This window comes from Microtus pennsylvanicus, chromosome 11, assembly GCF_037038515.1.
Source record: "Microtus pennsylvanicus isolate mMicPen1 chromosome 11, mMicPen1.hap1, whole genome shotgun sequence".
Lineage (NCBI taxonomy): Eukaryota > Metazoa > Chordata > Mammalia > Rodentia > Cricetidae > Microtus > Microtus pennsylvanicus.
The window spans coordinates 92,025,076-92,040,622 of NC_134589.1; the positions used below are offsets into that span (position 1 = coordinate 92,025,076).

Here is a 15,547-nt window from a genome sequence, read left to right on the forward strand (position 1 = left end):
TTGTAGCCCTGACTATGCTGGAACTGGCTCTGTAGTACAAGCTGACCTCACACCCAGAAATCCTCCTGATTCTGCCTCCCAAATGCTGGGATTAAAATTAAAGGCCTGGGCCACCACCACCACCTGGTTTATTGTAATTTATTAGGGGGATATCCTTCAGAGGCCAGTTCGTTTTTTGTTTTTGTTTTGTTTGTTAAAGGGAACAGAAGGAGGGGTGGATGGGGGGGAGGAAGGGAAGAGGTGGGAGGATTGGAGGGAGGGAACTGCCATCAGGATGTAATGTAGGAGAGAAAAAAAGTGCAAAAAAATCTCCCCACAAACTAAAAAACAAAGAAAGAAAAAAAGTTGGTTATGGTAAACCAAACGACAGGTGTACCCACAAGGGGAAGAGAGAGCAAGGCTGCCATACAAGCAGATGTGACCTCTGAAAAGATAACAACCCTCTCTATGGCCAGAGGCCTTAGGGGAAACCCACAGACCTTCTGGGACTGTGAGAAATGAATTTTTGTGTAAGTCACCCAGTCTGATATTTGTCCACAGCTCTGCAGAATACAGGATACAGTGTTTTAGTTTACATCTGCAGCTCGCTCATCCTGCCCAGATATTTGTTTTGTCTGAAATGCAAATGGACCTCCACCTGCTGCTCCTAATGCCCAGCGTCAACACGCTGTCCACTGACCGCTTTCCTTCCATCTGTCCCGCGGCCTGCAGCCCGATTCCTCTCAGCTGTCCTCCACGCGTCTAGTCTCCTCGCTAGGGTCCTCTGGCTGGAGGTGGGCGGAGGGGGAGGGGTGCTCTGCTGGTCCCCAGGTCGTGCCCTTTCCCCAAGGATTGCCTCTTCCATCTTTTGCTGTCTCCTCTTTGTGCAGGTTTGGGGTTTAAATGCCTAGTACCTGGGCGGGAACAGCCGAGTTTGGGGTCTAGAGGAGCCAGCGCCGGGTGCTTCGAGCAGAGCCTTTTAGGCTGGTTTGGACAATGAACGGACCGGGCAATCACGCTGAGCACATCTGGCCCGGGCTGGGATCCTGCGGTGAAGGAAGGAGCCTGGGGTCCCCCGGCAGGGCAACAGGATGCGTGGGGGGGAGGGGAGCTCCGGCCACCCCTCCCCCCGCTCACGATCCTAAGGAAGCAGAAGCAAGGCCTGCTCCTGAAACCCACGGATCTGGGAACAGAAACTTTTTTTTTTTTTTTTTTTGGTTTTTCGAGACAGGGTTTCTCTGTGGTTTTGGAGCCTGTCCTGGAAGTAGACCAGGCTGGTCTCGAACTCACAGAGATCCACCTGCCTCTGCCTCCCGAGTGCTGGGATTAAAGGCGTGCGCCACCACCGCCCGGCGGAACAGAAACTTTTTTTTTTTTCCAGAAACTTTTGACGGAGGCTGTGGATGAGACGACACATCAGACCACTTGCTCCACCTCTAGTCCTTGAGCTCGCCGGAGAGTCCCTGCAGCCCAGTGAGGACCAGCGCGGGGGGCGGGGGCGGGTTTGAACCCCTGGTCCTCCCCTTCGTGCTGGACATTTAAGATTGGACTACTTCCCCGCCGCGCCCTTAGCACTCATTGCGGTGAGCCCCGCCCCATCCAGGCTTTCACTTGCAGGTGGGGCAGTTGGCGCAGCACCCAGGCCGGGACAGCACCTGGGGGCCGGGGGACAGGAGAGGTCCCCGTAGTAGACCTCTTTATCGGACCTCTGTCCTCTCCTGTACCTTCTCCACGCTCCCAGGACCCCCAGCCCCACCTCGACTTTCGGCGATCGCCTGTCAGCCCCTGCTGTGTCTCCTAGGATCCCGGATTTCTCCTGCACATCTCTACTACCCTGTGTCTGCTCCCTTGATCTTCGCCGGGTACCTCCAGACCCCCAGGGCGGACGGAGTCGGGGCCCCTTCGAGAGTGTCCCCTCGGACCAAGCTGAACGCGCCATGAGGCTGCAGGCGCTCGATCTCCGGTTACTGGTGCTATTGTTGGTTCTTCTGCTTCAGCCTGTGCACGGGACTCCCAGGGCGCAGGACATGAGCCTGGGCGTGGTGAGCTCGGGTCCGCTGGCTCCTGGGATCATAGAGAGCCTGTAAAAGGAAAGGGGGAGGGCGGACTCCTGGGTCTGAAGGAAAGAGGGGGCTGGATTCAAATGTCCTGAAGAGTGTCTGGGGATGGGCTCTTGGGCCCCTGGATTGCTGGCTCTATCTGGAGGTTTGGTGACTGGGATTCGGAACTGTGGAAAGGAGCTAAATTGGGAAACTGGGGCCTCACCTGCTACGTCTATCAAGACTGACAAACCCAGAGCTGGGGGATGGGGACCCTGGCTGTATGTATAAGGGAGGTGGGTTCTATCATCCAGGTCTAGGAGCTCTGGCTCTGGATTCCCTAGAGGGTTGGACTTTTCAAATAACGGTGAGAAGGGAAAGCCCCATTGCCTTAGGGTTTTATCATTCCTCTCCTATGCCCTAGGACTGGCTGACTCGCTATGGCTACCTGCCGCCAGCTGATCCTTCCCAAGCCCAGCTGCAGAGCCTTGAGAAGCTGCAGGATGCGATCAAAGTCATGCAGAGATTTGCCGGCCTGCCTGAGACAGGTCAAATGGGTAGGTAGGCCACCAAGGCATGGGGCAGTCCTGCCTCTGCCTTTAAACTGCAGGGAACGCTGCAGACCTTGGAGGTCTGCGGGCATCCAGCTATCCTGTCCTGGCTTTGTCAGGCTCCGATGTGGCAGCAGGGATGGAACAGGTCTGGTCCACACTCTCTGGAGCTGGCATTATTAGGGAGAAAGAAACAGACCAAGAACATCAATATGCAAAATGATTTCAAATGGTGCCAGCTTGGCCTCAAACTTGAGATTCTCCTGCCTCAGCCTGAGTCTGCACCTAGCTGGGCAGGCCACTCTGAAAGGTGTCGTGTGAGCTTATAAGCTGAGATCACAAATAGGAGGACACAGCCACAGAACCATGTGGGAGGAAATGGTCCGGTAACTGCAGAAGAACTGCGGCAGGCACAGTTTATCAGCCTGCAGTGAAAGGCAGAGGGGCTTAGGCAAGGGCGTGATTAGGTAACCTTGAAAGAGGTTTGTTCCAAGTATAATAAGAAACCAGGGGAGCAGGGCTGGAAGGAGGGAGTTAACTTCATCTGACTTTCAGGTTTTTGTTTTTGTTTTTGTCGGGGCAGGTGTTCTTCTCTGTGTTGCTTAGGCTGCTCTTGAACACGCAGTCTTCCTGTTTTAGCTTCACCGAATGGGTCGTTGGGAAACAGTGGCTATGCCATATTGCTCGGTTCTGGTTTGATCTTAAGCTTCTTTTGTCTGTTGATGAGGAGTGGAGGGTGGGTGGAGAGCAGGAAGGAGCCTTTTGCAGGTGGTGCTGGGGAGTAGGGATGGGGATGTGGCAGAGAGTATATTTTGAAGGTAGAGGCAAGGGCTAGCCTGTGGAGTTAAATAGAAAGACAGAGGGAACTTGGAGAATCTTCAAGGAAAAAAACCCCTCCCTCCCTGTTCTTTCTTAGCCCAGAACAGAGTATGACATCACTATGTTCTTGGTTACTGTTTGCTATTGCTACCAGTGAGATGCAGTTTGACCTCACTTGAAGCTGAAATGACTCCTGGAAAAGGGGAGGTGCTAGAAAGGGGGGTTACAGATGGGCCTAATGTGAGAAGGGATGGCAAGGTGCTGCAGACTAAAGACCCCTGCTGGTCTTCAGACTTTGATCAGCATCCCATGAGGACTTAAGCCAGGCGGGATGGTGGTGGTACTCGCCTTTAACCCCAGCATTTGGGAGGCAGAGGCAGGCAGATCTCTTGAGTTCAAGTTCACGGCCAGCCTGGTCTACAGAGCAAGTTCCAGGACAGTCAGAGTTACACAGAGGAATGCTTTTTTTTTTTTTATAAAACCAGGAGAGAAAAAAAAAGTGACGGACAGCCTTAAGGGGAGAGCACAGTCGTTTGGATTCTGGTCTTAAAGGAAAGAGGAGAGGACCTAGTTGGTAAAGCGTTCACCTTGCAAGCTTGAAGACTTGAGTTTGGGCTCTAGAACCCAGCTGAAAAGGGGCCCTGTGGAGGCTGAGATGCAGATCCAGTCTAACCTAACCTAGTTGGGGAGTTCTGGACCATGTGAGAGATCCTGTCTCAGAAAACCAAAGTCAGTGAAGCAAGCAAACAAACCCAAGGTTGACAGCACAGGAAGGACACCAAGGTTGCCCCCTGGTCTCCACTCCCAGGTGCACTGCATACCCTATAGACATACGAATACAACCCCTTCCACCTGGGGCCAGGGAAGCCTGTAAGTGCCTCCTACGGTGGCCAGTCCACCCACGGTCAGGTAGAGAGGGCGCCTGGCTTGAGCTAGCTTTCCCAGTGACTGTCTGGGTTCCTGCCATTTGTTTTCTTTTTTAAACATTTAGTTATTTTTATTTTATGTGTTCGGATGTTTGGCCTGTGTGTTTGTCTATGCCTCATAGAGGTCAGAAGAGGGTGTCAGGTCCCCTGAAACTGGAGTTACAGACTATTGTAAGCCACCAGGTGGGTGCTGAGACTTGAACTCAGGTCCCTCTAGAAGAGCAGCAGTGACTTCAAGTGTTGAGCTAACTTTTCAACTCTATTGAGTCAATTTCTTAGTTAGTGGGTACCGTGATGACGGACTGTCCTATCACTCGCCACGCCTGTCTCCCACAGACACAGAAACAATAGCTGCCATGCATAAGCCCCGCTGCTCCCTGCCTGATATTCTGGGGGCTGCTGGGCTGGTCAGGCGCCGCCGTCGCTATGCTCTGAGTGGCAGTGTTTGGAAGAAGCGCACCCTGACGTGGAGGTAGGTCTTGGTTCCTCTGCTTCCCCTTGACCTGCTGACCAGGTCCCAGACTTGCCTGGCTGGCCGGTACCTCCACAGCCACGGGCTCTCCTCCTCTCTCCTCAGTATCCAGTCCTTCCCTCAGAGCTCCCAGTTGAGCCAGTCGACCGTGCGGACCCTCATGAGTTACGCCCTGACTGTCTGGGCTGTTGAGTCAGGCCTTACCTTCCAGGAGGTGGATTCTCAGCATCAGGAGCCCGACATCCTTATCCATTTCTCCCGGGGCTACCACCAAGACAGTTACCCCTTTGATGGACCCGGTGGCACCCTGGCTCATGCCTTCTTCCCTGGAGAGCACCCCATCTCTGGAGACACTCACTTTGATGATGAGGAGACCTGGACTTTTGGGTCACAAGGTAAAAGTTTCCATCTTCAGAGTGGTTCCCTCTTTGTATCTCTCTGTGCTGAAGAACTAGGTTTAAGTTAATTGATTGGTGAAAGCTGTGTCCATCAGGGATCCCCCAGAGAAGCTGGAGGCATGTACTACAGTGGTGTGCTGCTTATCCGGCATCGATGGGCTCAGAACACACCACACACACACACACACACACACACACACACACACACACACACATACACACACACACACACACACACACACACACATACACACACACACACACACACACACACACACATACACACACACACACACACACACATACACACACACACACACACACACACACACACACCACACAGCCCAACATGGTAACACACAGCTTTAATCCCACCACTCAGGTGACAGTGGCAGGTGGCTATCTGTGAATTTGAGGTTAGCCTGCTCTACATGGTGAGTCTAAGCATGGCTACATAGTGGGAGCTTGCATTGCAGAAAATCAAAAAAAAATTATTTTTTAAGTTGATTTAATTTTAATTTTATGTGTATGGGTGTTTTATCTGCATGTATGTCTGTGTACCAGGTGCACTGCCTGGTGCCTCTGAGGCCAGAAGAGGATGAGGAACTGGCATTAAATATGGTGTGATCGATCATGTGGTTTCTGGGAGTCGAGCCTGGATCCTGTGGAAGTGCAGACAGTGCTCCTAATCACTAAACTGCCTCTCCAGTCCCCAGCCCCTCCCAGACCCCTAAAAAGCATTTAAAAGGAGGGTTTTGCTTTTGTTTTTGAGATTTGACCTCATTATTGTAGCCCAGACGGGCTTTGAGCTCACTTTTTATTCCAGGCTGTCCTCGAAGAGATTTGCTCTGAGGAGTTGGCTCATGGGGATTGTGGGGATTATCATGGCCAGAATTTGTAAAGGACTAGGAAAACTCAAGGTAGATTTCTGTCTTGAGACAGAATTTCTTCCCTCCTAGAACCCTCAGTGTCTGTTCCTAGGGCTGAATGGATATGGTCCTTCTGCACTGGGGTGGCTTGCTTCGGTGAGAACAGATCCTAGTTAGATCTCTGAAACACCTTCACAGCCACATCTGGGCTGCTGTTTGGGCAGTTCAATAGGCACAACCAAGTCAATACAAAATCACCACTACAGAGGCCTTTCAAGTGCCCAACTCAGGCAGTGGTGGCACTCACCTTTGATCCCAGCACTTGGGAGGCAGAAAAAGGCAGGTCTCTGTGAGTTCAAGGACAGCCTGGTCTACAGAGTGAGTTCCAGGACAACCAGGGCTACACAGAGAAACCATGTCTAAAAAAAAGAAAAAGAAAAAAAAAAAGAAAAGCAAGCAAGCAAAAGTATTGCCTCGTCAAGTGCTCAGCTCACAGATGCAATGATGTAAAAACTCAAACCCCGTCAATTTAGGCAGAAGGGTGACTGTCACCACTGTGCACAGTGATGCGATAGCCAAAAATCACAGCAGAGGAAAGTCTCATCTTGACTTTCGTGGGCAGGGGAGGTTTCCTAGAAGTGATGACTCTTTCTGCTTAAATAGACACGTGCCGGATGTGGTGGCGCTGAGGGCGACAGCACGAATCTGTAATTCAGCTTTTGAGAAGCTGTGGCAGGAGGATTGCGAAATCAGACCAGCTGAAGACAGATAGCAAGAATCCAGAACTGGGTGTGGTGGCGCACACCTTTAATCCCTGCACTCGGGAGGCAGAGGCAGGCAGATCTCTGGGAGTTTGAGGCCAGTCTGGTCTATAGAGCAAGTTCCAGGACAGCCAGGGCTGGGCCTGTTCTGACTTCCCTCAGATCTGTCCGTCCAAGAGCAGTTCCCATGTTCTCTTACCCTGACTCTCTGGCCACTTCCTGCCTCTTTCCCTCTCTCCGAGATTCCACTTCCCCATGCATCCAGGAATATGTCTAGGATGCAAAACTATTTGATGTGATCCCATTGCTTCCCGAATCCTGTTGTTCAAATTCTTTCCCAAACCCTTTGTAATCCAGAGCCCACTCTCACCTGTAACATCATCGTCACTGATGCCACCCACAATTCTGTTTTCCAGCCATCGATGCTCCTGATCCTATCTCCCCTCAGCAGCTCCCCACCTCTGGCTACCAGGCACTCAGCTCACTGGCTGGTGTGCTCTCCTTGAGTGTCCCCTGTCCTATGCACTTCAGACGAACAAGGTTTGCCCCTCTGGCCTGTGACACCTGGTGCTCAGCATTCTTTGTTTTGTTTTGTTCAAGACAGGGTCACTCTGTAGCCTAGGTTGGCCTTCATCTCACTATGTAGCTGCAGCTTGGCCTCAAACTTGCTACAATCCTTTTTTTTGTTTGTTTGTTTTGTTTTGTTTTGTTTTGTTTTTCGAGACAGGGTTTCTCTGTATAGACCTGGCTCTCCTGAAACTTTCTTTGTAGACCAGGCTAGGCTGGAACTCACAGAGATCTGCCTGCCTCTGCCTCCCGAGTGCTGGGATTAAAGGTGTGCGCCACCACCATCCAGCCAGATAGAAGTTCTTAAGCAGTTTGTCAAGGGAGAGGGTTCTCAGGAGAAAGGATAGCAGGAGGGGAATAGAACCGAACATGGATGTGGGGCCAGCTCTTCTCAGTTCTGTATCAGTCAGTCTTTTACTGCTCTAGGGTAGGATGAGTAGGGAGGTGATAGTTGGGTCAGGTGCCCAGGTGTGGAGCACCACTGGCAGCCAGTCACAGACTGTGACAGCAGGCAGTACCCTGCAGCATACCGAGGCTAGAGATGCAGGCCGGGAGCCTGGGCAGACCACAGAGCTGCAGTCTCTAGTGCAAGCAGGTCAGCTCTGAAGATGAATCAGCTCAGGTTCCTCCACTCGTTGCTCTCTATTTCCTCAGCTAAGAAATGAGGGAAGAAGTGCCCGCTTGCTGAGTGGTCTGTGTTCTTTTCACTCCTTGGCACCCGTGCTGCTGACTTCATTGCCAACTGCTCTCAGAGCTGAGCGTGGGGAGGGATTAAAGGGTGCCAGGAAGAAAGTATAGAATGCAAAAGTCAAAGGCAGAGCAACGGAGAGTCTTGGCGTTAAGTAGGTAGCTGGGAAGAGAGATGGGGAGCTGGGCGTGGGTACATACCTATCATCCCAACATTTGGAGTCAAAGGCAAGGTGGCAGAGACAAGTGACCAGCCAGGGAATAATCTACATAAAGAGATCTAGGCCTGCAAGCAAGAGATGCTGCCTTGGAAAACAAACAAACAAACAAACAAACAAAAACCAACCCAAACCGGAGGTGGGGAGAAAAACGGGCTGAAAGACGATGGAATAATAGTTCAGAGGAAGTGGCTAGATACAGCAAGCACAGCAAGGCAGGGAAAAGTCCAGGAAGTTACATGGCCAGGATTTAGTTATGTGGGGACAAGTGACTTTTTTTTTTTCAAGACAGGGTTTCTCTGTGTAGTCCTAGCTGTCCTGGAACTCACTCTGTAGACCAGGCTGGCCTCAAACTCACAGAGATCTGCCTGCCTCTGTCTCCGAAGTACTGGGAATAAAGGCATGTGCCACCCCCACCCCCCTTGGCTGATGAGTGACCTTTTTGTGCCCGCTTGCTCACTCACTCCGTGGTGTGACAAGAATCTCACACTGTCCTTAGGCGTGAGAAAAAAGAGGAAGCATAGACTGTTTATACCACTGGCTGGGGAGCTTGACTGGGAAGCAAGGGCAGAAACTGGTAAATCCAGAATCCCCTTGACCAAAGAGTATCTCAGAATGGAGTGTTCTAGGCTTTGGATCTCCCAGTTGAGACAACAGAAAGAAGGGTGGATGTGGATGCCTGGACAGAGAGCACCCCTTTCACCCCAGCACTTGCCAGACAGGCAGGCGGATCTCTGCGAGCTTAGACTAGCCTGGTCTACAGAGTCTATATACACTGTCTCAAAAATGGGGGGTGGACATGGATGCCTGGACAGAAAGGAAGAAGTGGGCACAGGCAGGAGACAAGAGGCAAGTGTGGGACCATGAAGCTCTCTGTCCCTGTGCACATGTGTAGCAAAAGGGACGACATCACACGCCACTGCCTGCCTTTTGTTTGGTTTGCTTTCGGTCTTATTTTCAAGATTTCTTTTTGTTGGTTTTAGCCATGTGTATGCCCATCTGTGTATATGCCCATGGGTGCAGGTGCCAGAGGAGGGTACGGACTCCCTTAGACCTGGAGCTATAGGCAGTCGTGAGCCACTTGAGGTGGATGCCAAAGTGGGGTCCTCTGGAAGAGCCGTAAAACATTCTTAATACCTGAACCATCACCCCAGCCCCCGGGTTTGTTTTCTTGGGAAAGGGTTTCATGTATCTCAGGCTGGTCTCAAACTTGCTGTGCAGCTAAGCTCAGTCTACTATCATCTCCCCCACATCCATGCACCATTATGGCTATTTTACCTTGTGCTGGGAATCAAACCCAGAGCTCTATGCATTGTGGGCACGCTCTCTACCAACCGAGTACATCCGCAGCCCTGCCTGTCTTGAGAAACAGGAAGCACACCTGCAGCTGTGGCACATGCAGATGGGGACTGAGTCTGGGCCTCGCCCGAGTCTCATCTCAACTCCAGAATAAGAAGTTGAGGGGACCAAAGCAGCCACCTGCTAGGCCAAAGACAAGAAAGACAGGCACCCTGAACATGGTCCACCAGGGCTCCCACAGGGTTAGTTTGGGTGATTATGTAAATTTCTCCGCCTGCATAGCCTGAGAACAGTGCAGGAAGGGGTTCGGTGGCCCGGAAACCCCACGTTGCCCCAAGAGAGGTGAGATAAGGATGGAGAAAGAGAACATCCTGATTGAGACACCAAACTTCCTCTGATTTCTCAGTAAAAGGATGCAGGGCAATAAGATGACCTGCAGCCAACATGGAAGTTCAGTTGTTGTTCGAACAGGTTCATCTGAAGACGGAAAGTGCCGAAAGGCAGAGGCACAGCCAGGGCACTCAGCGTCCATGCCAGCTCTGTCTCTGACCTTGATGGCTCTGTTTCCCCTCTGTGGAATGATGGGAGATGGAGAAACTCACTGTGTAGACCAGGCTGGCCTCGACCTCACAGAGATCCATCTGCCTCTGCCTCCCAAGAATGCTGGGGTTAAAGGCATGTGCCACCACTGCCTGGCCAAAGCTGCTTTTAGAATTTACCTGGTGTGCCAAGTGTAGTGGCACATAACAGTAGTACTTTTGTTTAGGAGGTAGAGACAAGAGGATTGCATGAAGGTCAAGCCCTGTTACCTGAACAATGAATGAAAGTCTACCAGGGCTACATAGTGGGATCCAGTCTCAAAAAAAGAAAAAAAATTCTTTCTTTCTTTCTTTCTTTCTTTCTTTCTTTCTTTCTTTCTTTCTTTCTTTCTTTCTTTCTTTTCCTGTTAGGGCAAGTGGCTTTTCAGTTGACCAGTCATATCTCACTTTCAATATCATCAATACTGGCTAGGATCTATGAGGCAGAGCCACATTCGGGAACCTAGGCCTTTCTGGTAGACCGCCTGGCTCTGCTAACTCTTTTAGTGTCTTTCTGGGTCTTAACCACTAAAGTCAGATCGATGAAGCCAAGCGCTGAGAGGCTCTGTCCTGACCTGGGTGGAATCCCCAGGGAAGGAACTGTGGTGAAAAGAGGCTCCAGAGCAGGGGCTGTGGTCTGGGAGTGCTGAGTTCTGACTTCCCCCTCAGTTAGGGAAGGGTGGCAAGTGGGAAGGGTGAGGGCTCTGGAGAGGTGGGCAGAGAGGTGAAGTGGCCTGGAAATGTGGATCCAGGGAGGGATGGAAAGAAAGGGGGTGGGGCTGGAGAGATGGCTCAGTGGTTAAGAGCATTGTCTGCTCTTCCAAAGGTCCTGAGTTCAATTCCCAGCAACCACATGGTGGCTCACAACCATCTGTAATGAGGTCTGGTGCCCTCTTCTGGCCTGCAGGCATACACACAAACAGACTATTGTATACATAATAAATAAATAAATATTAAAAAAAGAAAGAAAAATAAAGAAAGGGGGTGCCGGGCGGTGGTGGTGCACGCCTTTAATCCCAGTACTCGGGAGGCAGAGGCAGGCGGATCTCTGTGAGTTCGAGGCCAGCCTGGTCTAGAAGAGCTAGTTTCAGGACAGGAACCAAAAAGCTACAGAGAAACCCTGTCTCGAAAACAAAAAACAAAACAAAAAAAAAGAAAGAAAGAAAGAAAGAAAGAAAGGGGGTGAAAGAGACCCTGGGGTGAAGACCGGGAAGGGGAGGGTGCTTCTTTCCCTTTTTCTTTTCTTCCTTCCTTTTATTTCTTGAGATGTGGTTTCTCTATGTAGTCCTGACTAGACTTTAGTTTGCAATATAGGCTGGGCTGGCATCAAACACACAGAGATTCTCCTGCCTCTGCCTCCCGAATGCTGAGATCAAAGGCCTGCACCACCACACCCAGCAGAGTGAGCACTTCTTCCTCTTCTTTTTAAAAGAGATTTACTTATTTATTTTATGTGTGTGAGTGCTCTGTCTACCTTTTTGCCAGGAGAGGGCCTCAGGCTGTGAGCCACCGTGTTGGTGCTGGGAATTGAACTCAGGACCTCTGGAAGAGCAGCTGGCGTTCTTTCCTGCTGAGCCATCTCTCCAGCTCCCAGAGTGGGGAATTTCTAAGCACAGACTGGAGTTGGGGGGGTGGTAGGGTACCTACCTAGTTCCCCAGGGCTCTGCACCCTAAGTTTCTCTATGCACTTTTCCCTTCCCGGGTGAGGGCTACAGCAGCATAAGTACAGCTTCCTCGTGTCCTTTGGGTGTCTTTTTACCCATGTCCCAGTGTCACAGCAAACATATCTGCTGCATGGTTGAAGGGTACAGGAATAGGGGTGCCACTCAGGAGGGGGCAGGGCAGAGGAGGTGCGGCCTTACCCCAGGGTTTCCTGGGTCTTCCTTCTGGCCAGCAGACTCAGTCCCTGGCTCCCTTCCCAGTGTGGGAAGGCCTTAGCTTCACCCCCTGTCCTCTCTCCCCAGATGGTGAAGGAACCGACCTGTTTGCAGTAGCAGTGCATGAGTTTGGCCACGCTCTAGGCCTTGGTCACTCTTCTGCTCCCGACTCCATTATGAGGCCCTTCTACCAGGGCCCAGTGGGTGACCCTGACAAATACCGCTTGTCCCGAGATGACCGTGATGGATTGCAGCAGCTCTATGGTATGAGAAGGAGATGCCAGAACCAGCCCCAGGTATAGCTTCCGTGTGACCTATACAGCACATCCGGGGAACTCATATCTGCCTGCCTCTCCCCACAGGGAAAGTGTCCCATACCCCGTATGATAAGCCCACAAGGAAACCCTTGGCTCCACCTCCACAGCCTCCAGCCTTGCCCCCTGACAGGTGAGTCTCCTACTAGCTGCGTGATCAGCACCCTGGCTCACTGTCCTCCATGAAGTGCTGGAGAGATGACTCAGTATTTGAGAGCATTTCCTGTTCTCTGAGACCCAAGTTGAGTTCCCAGAACCCACTCTAGACTGCCCACAGCCATCCGTAACTCCCACTCCGGAGGACACTTTGTGGATCTCAGACACCCACACACATGTGGTGTTATACACACACACATAAATACAAATTTTAAAAAATAATAAAAGGATTGGGGAGATTGCGTCTTTAGCAAAGCAACTGTCATGCAAGTGTGAGGACCCGAATGCAGACCTGAAACAGCCCTGAAAGCCAGAGGCTTGGGTCTATAATCCCATTACTCAAGAAGGCGGAGACAAGCATGCCAGCCTACCTGAATTAATGAACTCCAGGTTCAGCAAGAGAGCTTCTCTCAAAAAATAAGGTTTTCCAGAGGTCCTGAGTTCAATCCCCAGCAACCACATGGTGGCTCCTAAGCATTTGTAATGAGATCTGGTGCCCTATTCTGGGGTACAGGCATACATGTGGACAGAGCACATACAAACACACAAAAGACATGGATGGGAGCCAGGAGATGGTGACACGCGCTTTTAATCACAGCACTCAGGAGGCAGAGGCAGAGGCAGGAGGATCTCTGTGAGTTCAAGGCCACCCTGGTCTACAAGAGCTAGTTCCAGGACAGGCTCCAAAGCTACAGAGAAACCCTGTCTCAAAAAACCGGGGGGGGGGGGGCGACGACTGTGGATGGGAAGCGTCCTTGCCAGACTAGTCAAGAGCAAGGAATAGGCAGCCCTAACCCGTTCACTCGCCATTCCTCCGCAGCCCCTCCACACCTGTGCCTGATCGCTGTGAGGGCAATTTTGATGCTATTGCCAATATCCGAGGGGAGACCTTCTTCTTCAAAGGTAAGTCAAATAGGATGGCCCTCAAGTCTGCATAATTGGCTTTTTGTGTACTTCAGGTGACCTACCTAGGCTGCAAAGTTTCCCGGGATGTGAGATTGTTGGCCTTAAAAAGGAGGGGTGGTGTGGGGAGACAAGTCATAAAATGATGGTCATAGATCTGCTTGATATGTAGAGGGATCCGCCCCTGCCCAGTCACGCGCTGCGTTGGATAGAGGGACATCAGTGAAGGGACAAGATCTCTGACCTTGTGTATCCCTAGGCCTTGTTCCCTTCTTTCCCTGCAGGCCCCTGGTTCTGGCGCCTCCAACCCTCAGGACAGCTGGTGTCGCCCCGACCAGCTCGGCTGCACCGCTTTTGGGAGGGGCTGCCCACCCACGTGAGGGTCATCCAGGCTGCTTACGCCCGACCCCTAGATGGCCGAATCATCCTTTTCAGCGGTGGGTAGGGGTCATGGGTACTGGATAGGGCAGGTCCAAGGAACCCCCCCATCCCCCGCCCAAGTTACCAACTTGCCTCCTTCCAGGCCCCCAGTTCTGGGTGTTCCAGGACCGACAGCTGGAGGGCGCAGCGCGGCCACTGGTAGAGTTTGGGCTTCCCCCGGGAGAAGAAGTGGATGCTGTGTTTTCTTGGCCTCTCAATGGCAAGACCTACCTGATCCGAGGCCAGCAGTACTGGCGATATGACGAAGCGGCTGCCCGCCTAGACCCTGGCTACCCACGCGTCCTGAGTCACTGGGAGGGGGCCCCGCCCGCCCCAGACGACGTCACTGTCAGCAACACAGGTGTGGGGAACCCTGGAAATCCTCATTTGCGAACTGTAGTCCCTGGGGGAGGGAAAGGAAGGAGAAAGATGGAGAAGGGATGACAACTAGGGGGCGTGCCCGGGAGTTGGTGTGGAAAAAAAGGAGCAGTGGCTTTGGGGCAGGCCTGGACCAAGGCTCTGAGGTGTCTCCTCCCCTACAGGTGACACCTACTTTTTCAAGGGCACTCTTTTCTGGCGCTTTGCGAAGGGCAGTATCAAATCTGAGTCGGATTCCCCCCAGCCCATGGGGCCCAAGTGGCTGGACTGCCCTGCCCCCAGCTATGACCCTCAAGTCCCCAACCGCCCGAAAATGACACCCAGAACCGGAACCTGTGATTGTCAGTGCGAACTCAATCAAGCAACAGGGCCGCTGTCAGTGACCCTCCTGCTGCCCCTCCTGCCCTTCCTGACTGGAGTTGTCTTTTCTTGCTGAAACCTGGTCCTTCCTAGCAGATCAGCTTCCTACACCGAAGAGCGTCTCCGGCAGCTGGACCTAGTGTAGGGTCGTGAGATGCTGCGGAGTCTCACCGTCTGTTCCCACGGGGAAATCAGGCTCACAGAGCTGGGCGGGTTCCTAGCAGAAGCCTGTGGACGCTTTGATGGGGGGGAGGGTGGTACCCAAGCCTGCTTGCTATTAGGGCACAGGAGCTGCGGCAGTAGTCAGGGCTACCGCTAGGGGGCGGTATGCACCCTTCTCCATCGCCAGGAATAGAACTTTGCTGCCTGGAGGTAGGAACCCATCTGAACTGCGGATTGAACACACAGTGCTCGGCCCTACCCCATTGCTCCTCAGACACCACACCTGCCTCATGTTGTGTGCTGTGGTGACTGACTTTCTGCACTCCTCTGATTCTCCACAATTGTTCATACTGGTGACAGTGGGACAGCAACTGTACTCAATAGATGGTTAAACAGGACCGGGACATTGAACTCCAGTGCCTCCGATAGCGCTGACTGTGTTGCTGAACCGTCTTACTCTGCATTCATGGTACTCTACATTTCTTTACAGTCACTGCCATAGGGTGGGGCGAAGCCCAAGAGCTGCTACCCCCCCCCCCCCGCGTGCCTCAAACGTCAGTGTTGGCGTGGGTGGGGTTTCTTCACGTTGGGCCCAGTTGCTCTCATTTCGTCAGAACACAACCGGCACGGGGGAGGGTCACCCCGAATTCAGGATCGCCAAATTCCATTGGAAGGGATCCGATGATACCTGTCCCCGCACAAAGCGAAGTGACCACTGGTTCCGTCTGGGACGGCGTGGCTCCCGTCTGCACAGTGCTGCGGTGGACAGGACCCTCTCAGCGATGCTATATTGCTTCCTCCTCACATTCTAATT

The 15,547-nt window shown here is 52.3% G+C and overlaps 1 protein-coding gene across 3 annotated transcripts; it reads left to right on the plus strand.

Moving 5' to 3' along the window:
* Window positions 1-562: 562 nt before the first annotated feature.
* Window positions 563-15,159, plus strand: Mmp25 (matrix metallopeptidase 25). Of its 3 annotated transcripts, XM_075941711.1 has the most exons (12): window positions 563-773; window positions 1,361-1,452; window positions 1,781-2,021; window positions 2,443-2,575; window positions 4,651-4,786; window positions 4,892-5,181; window positions 12,128-12,304; window positions 12,403-12,487; window positions 13,331-13,413; window positions 13,698-13,850; window positions 13,937-14,194; window positions 14,376-15,159. In XM_075941711.1, the coding sequence occupies exons 3-12, from the start codon at window positions 1,917-1,919 to the stop codon at window positions 14,645-14,647; spliced, it is 1,692 nt and encodes a 563-aa protein (XP_075797826.1). In that variant the 5' UTR covers window positions 563-773; window positions 1,361-1,452; window positions 1,781-1,916; the 3' UTR covers window positions 14,648-15,159. The 3 variants fall into 3 exon arrangements, with proteins under 3 accessions (XP_075797826.1, XP_075797828.1, XP_075797827.1); XM_075941713.1 differs by lacking the exons at window positions 563-773; window positions 1,361-1,452 and adding an exon at window positions 1,474-1,562; XM_075941712.1 differs by lacking the exons at window positions 563-773; window positions 1,361-1,452 and having other exon boundaries at window positions 1,730-2,021.
* The last annotated feature ends 388 nt before the right edge of the window (window positions 15,160-15,547 follow it).

Bases quoted from the DNA above. Each gene is read 5' to 3' on its own strand.
- Mmp25 (XM_075941711.1), top strand. From the start codon at position 1,917: ATGAGGCTGCAGGCGCTCGATCTCCGGTTACTGGTGCTATTGTTGGTT. The intron at 5,182-12,127 runs GTAAAAGTTTCC...CTCTCTCCCCAG, and splicing joins CTGGACTTTTGGGTCACAAG to ATGGTGAAGGAACCGACCTG. The intron at 13,851-13,936 runs GTGGGTAGGGGT...GCCTCCTTCCAG, and splicing joins CCGAATCATCCTTTTCAGCG to GCCCCCAGTTCTGGGTGTTC.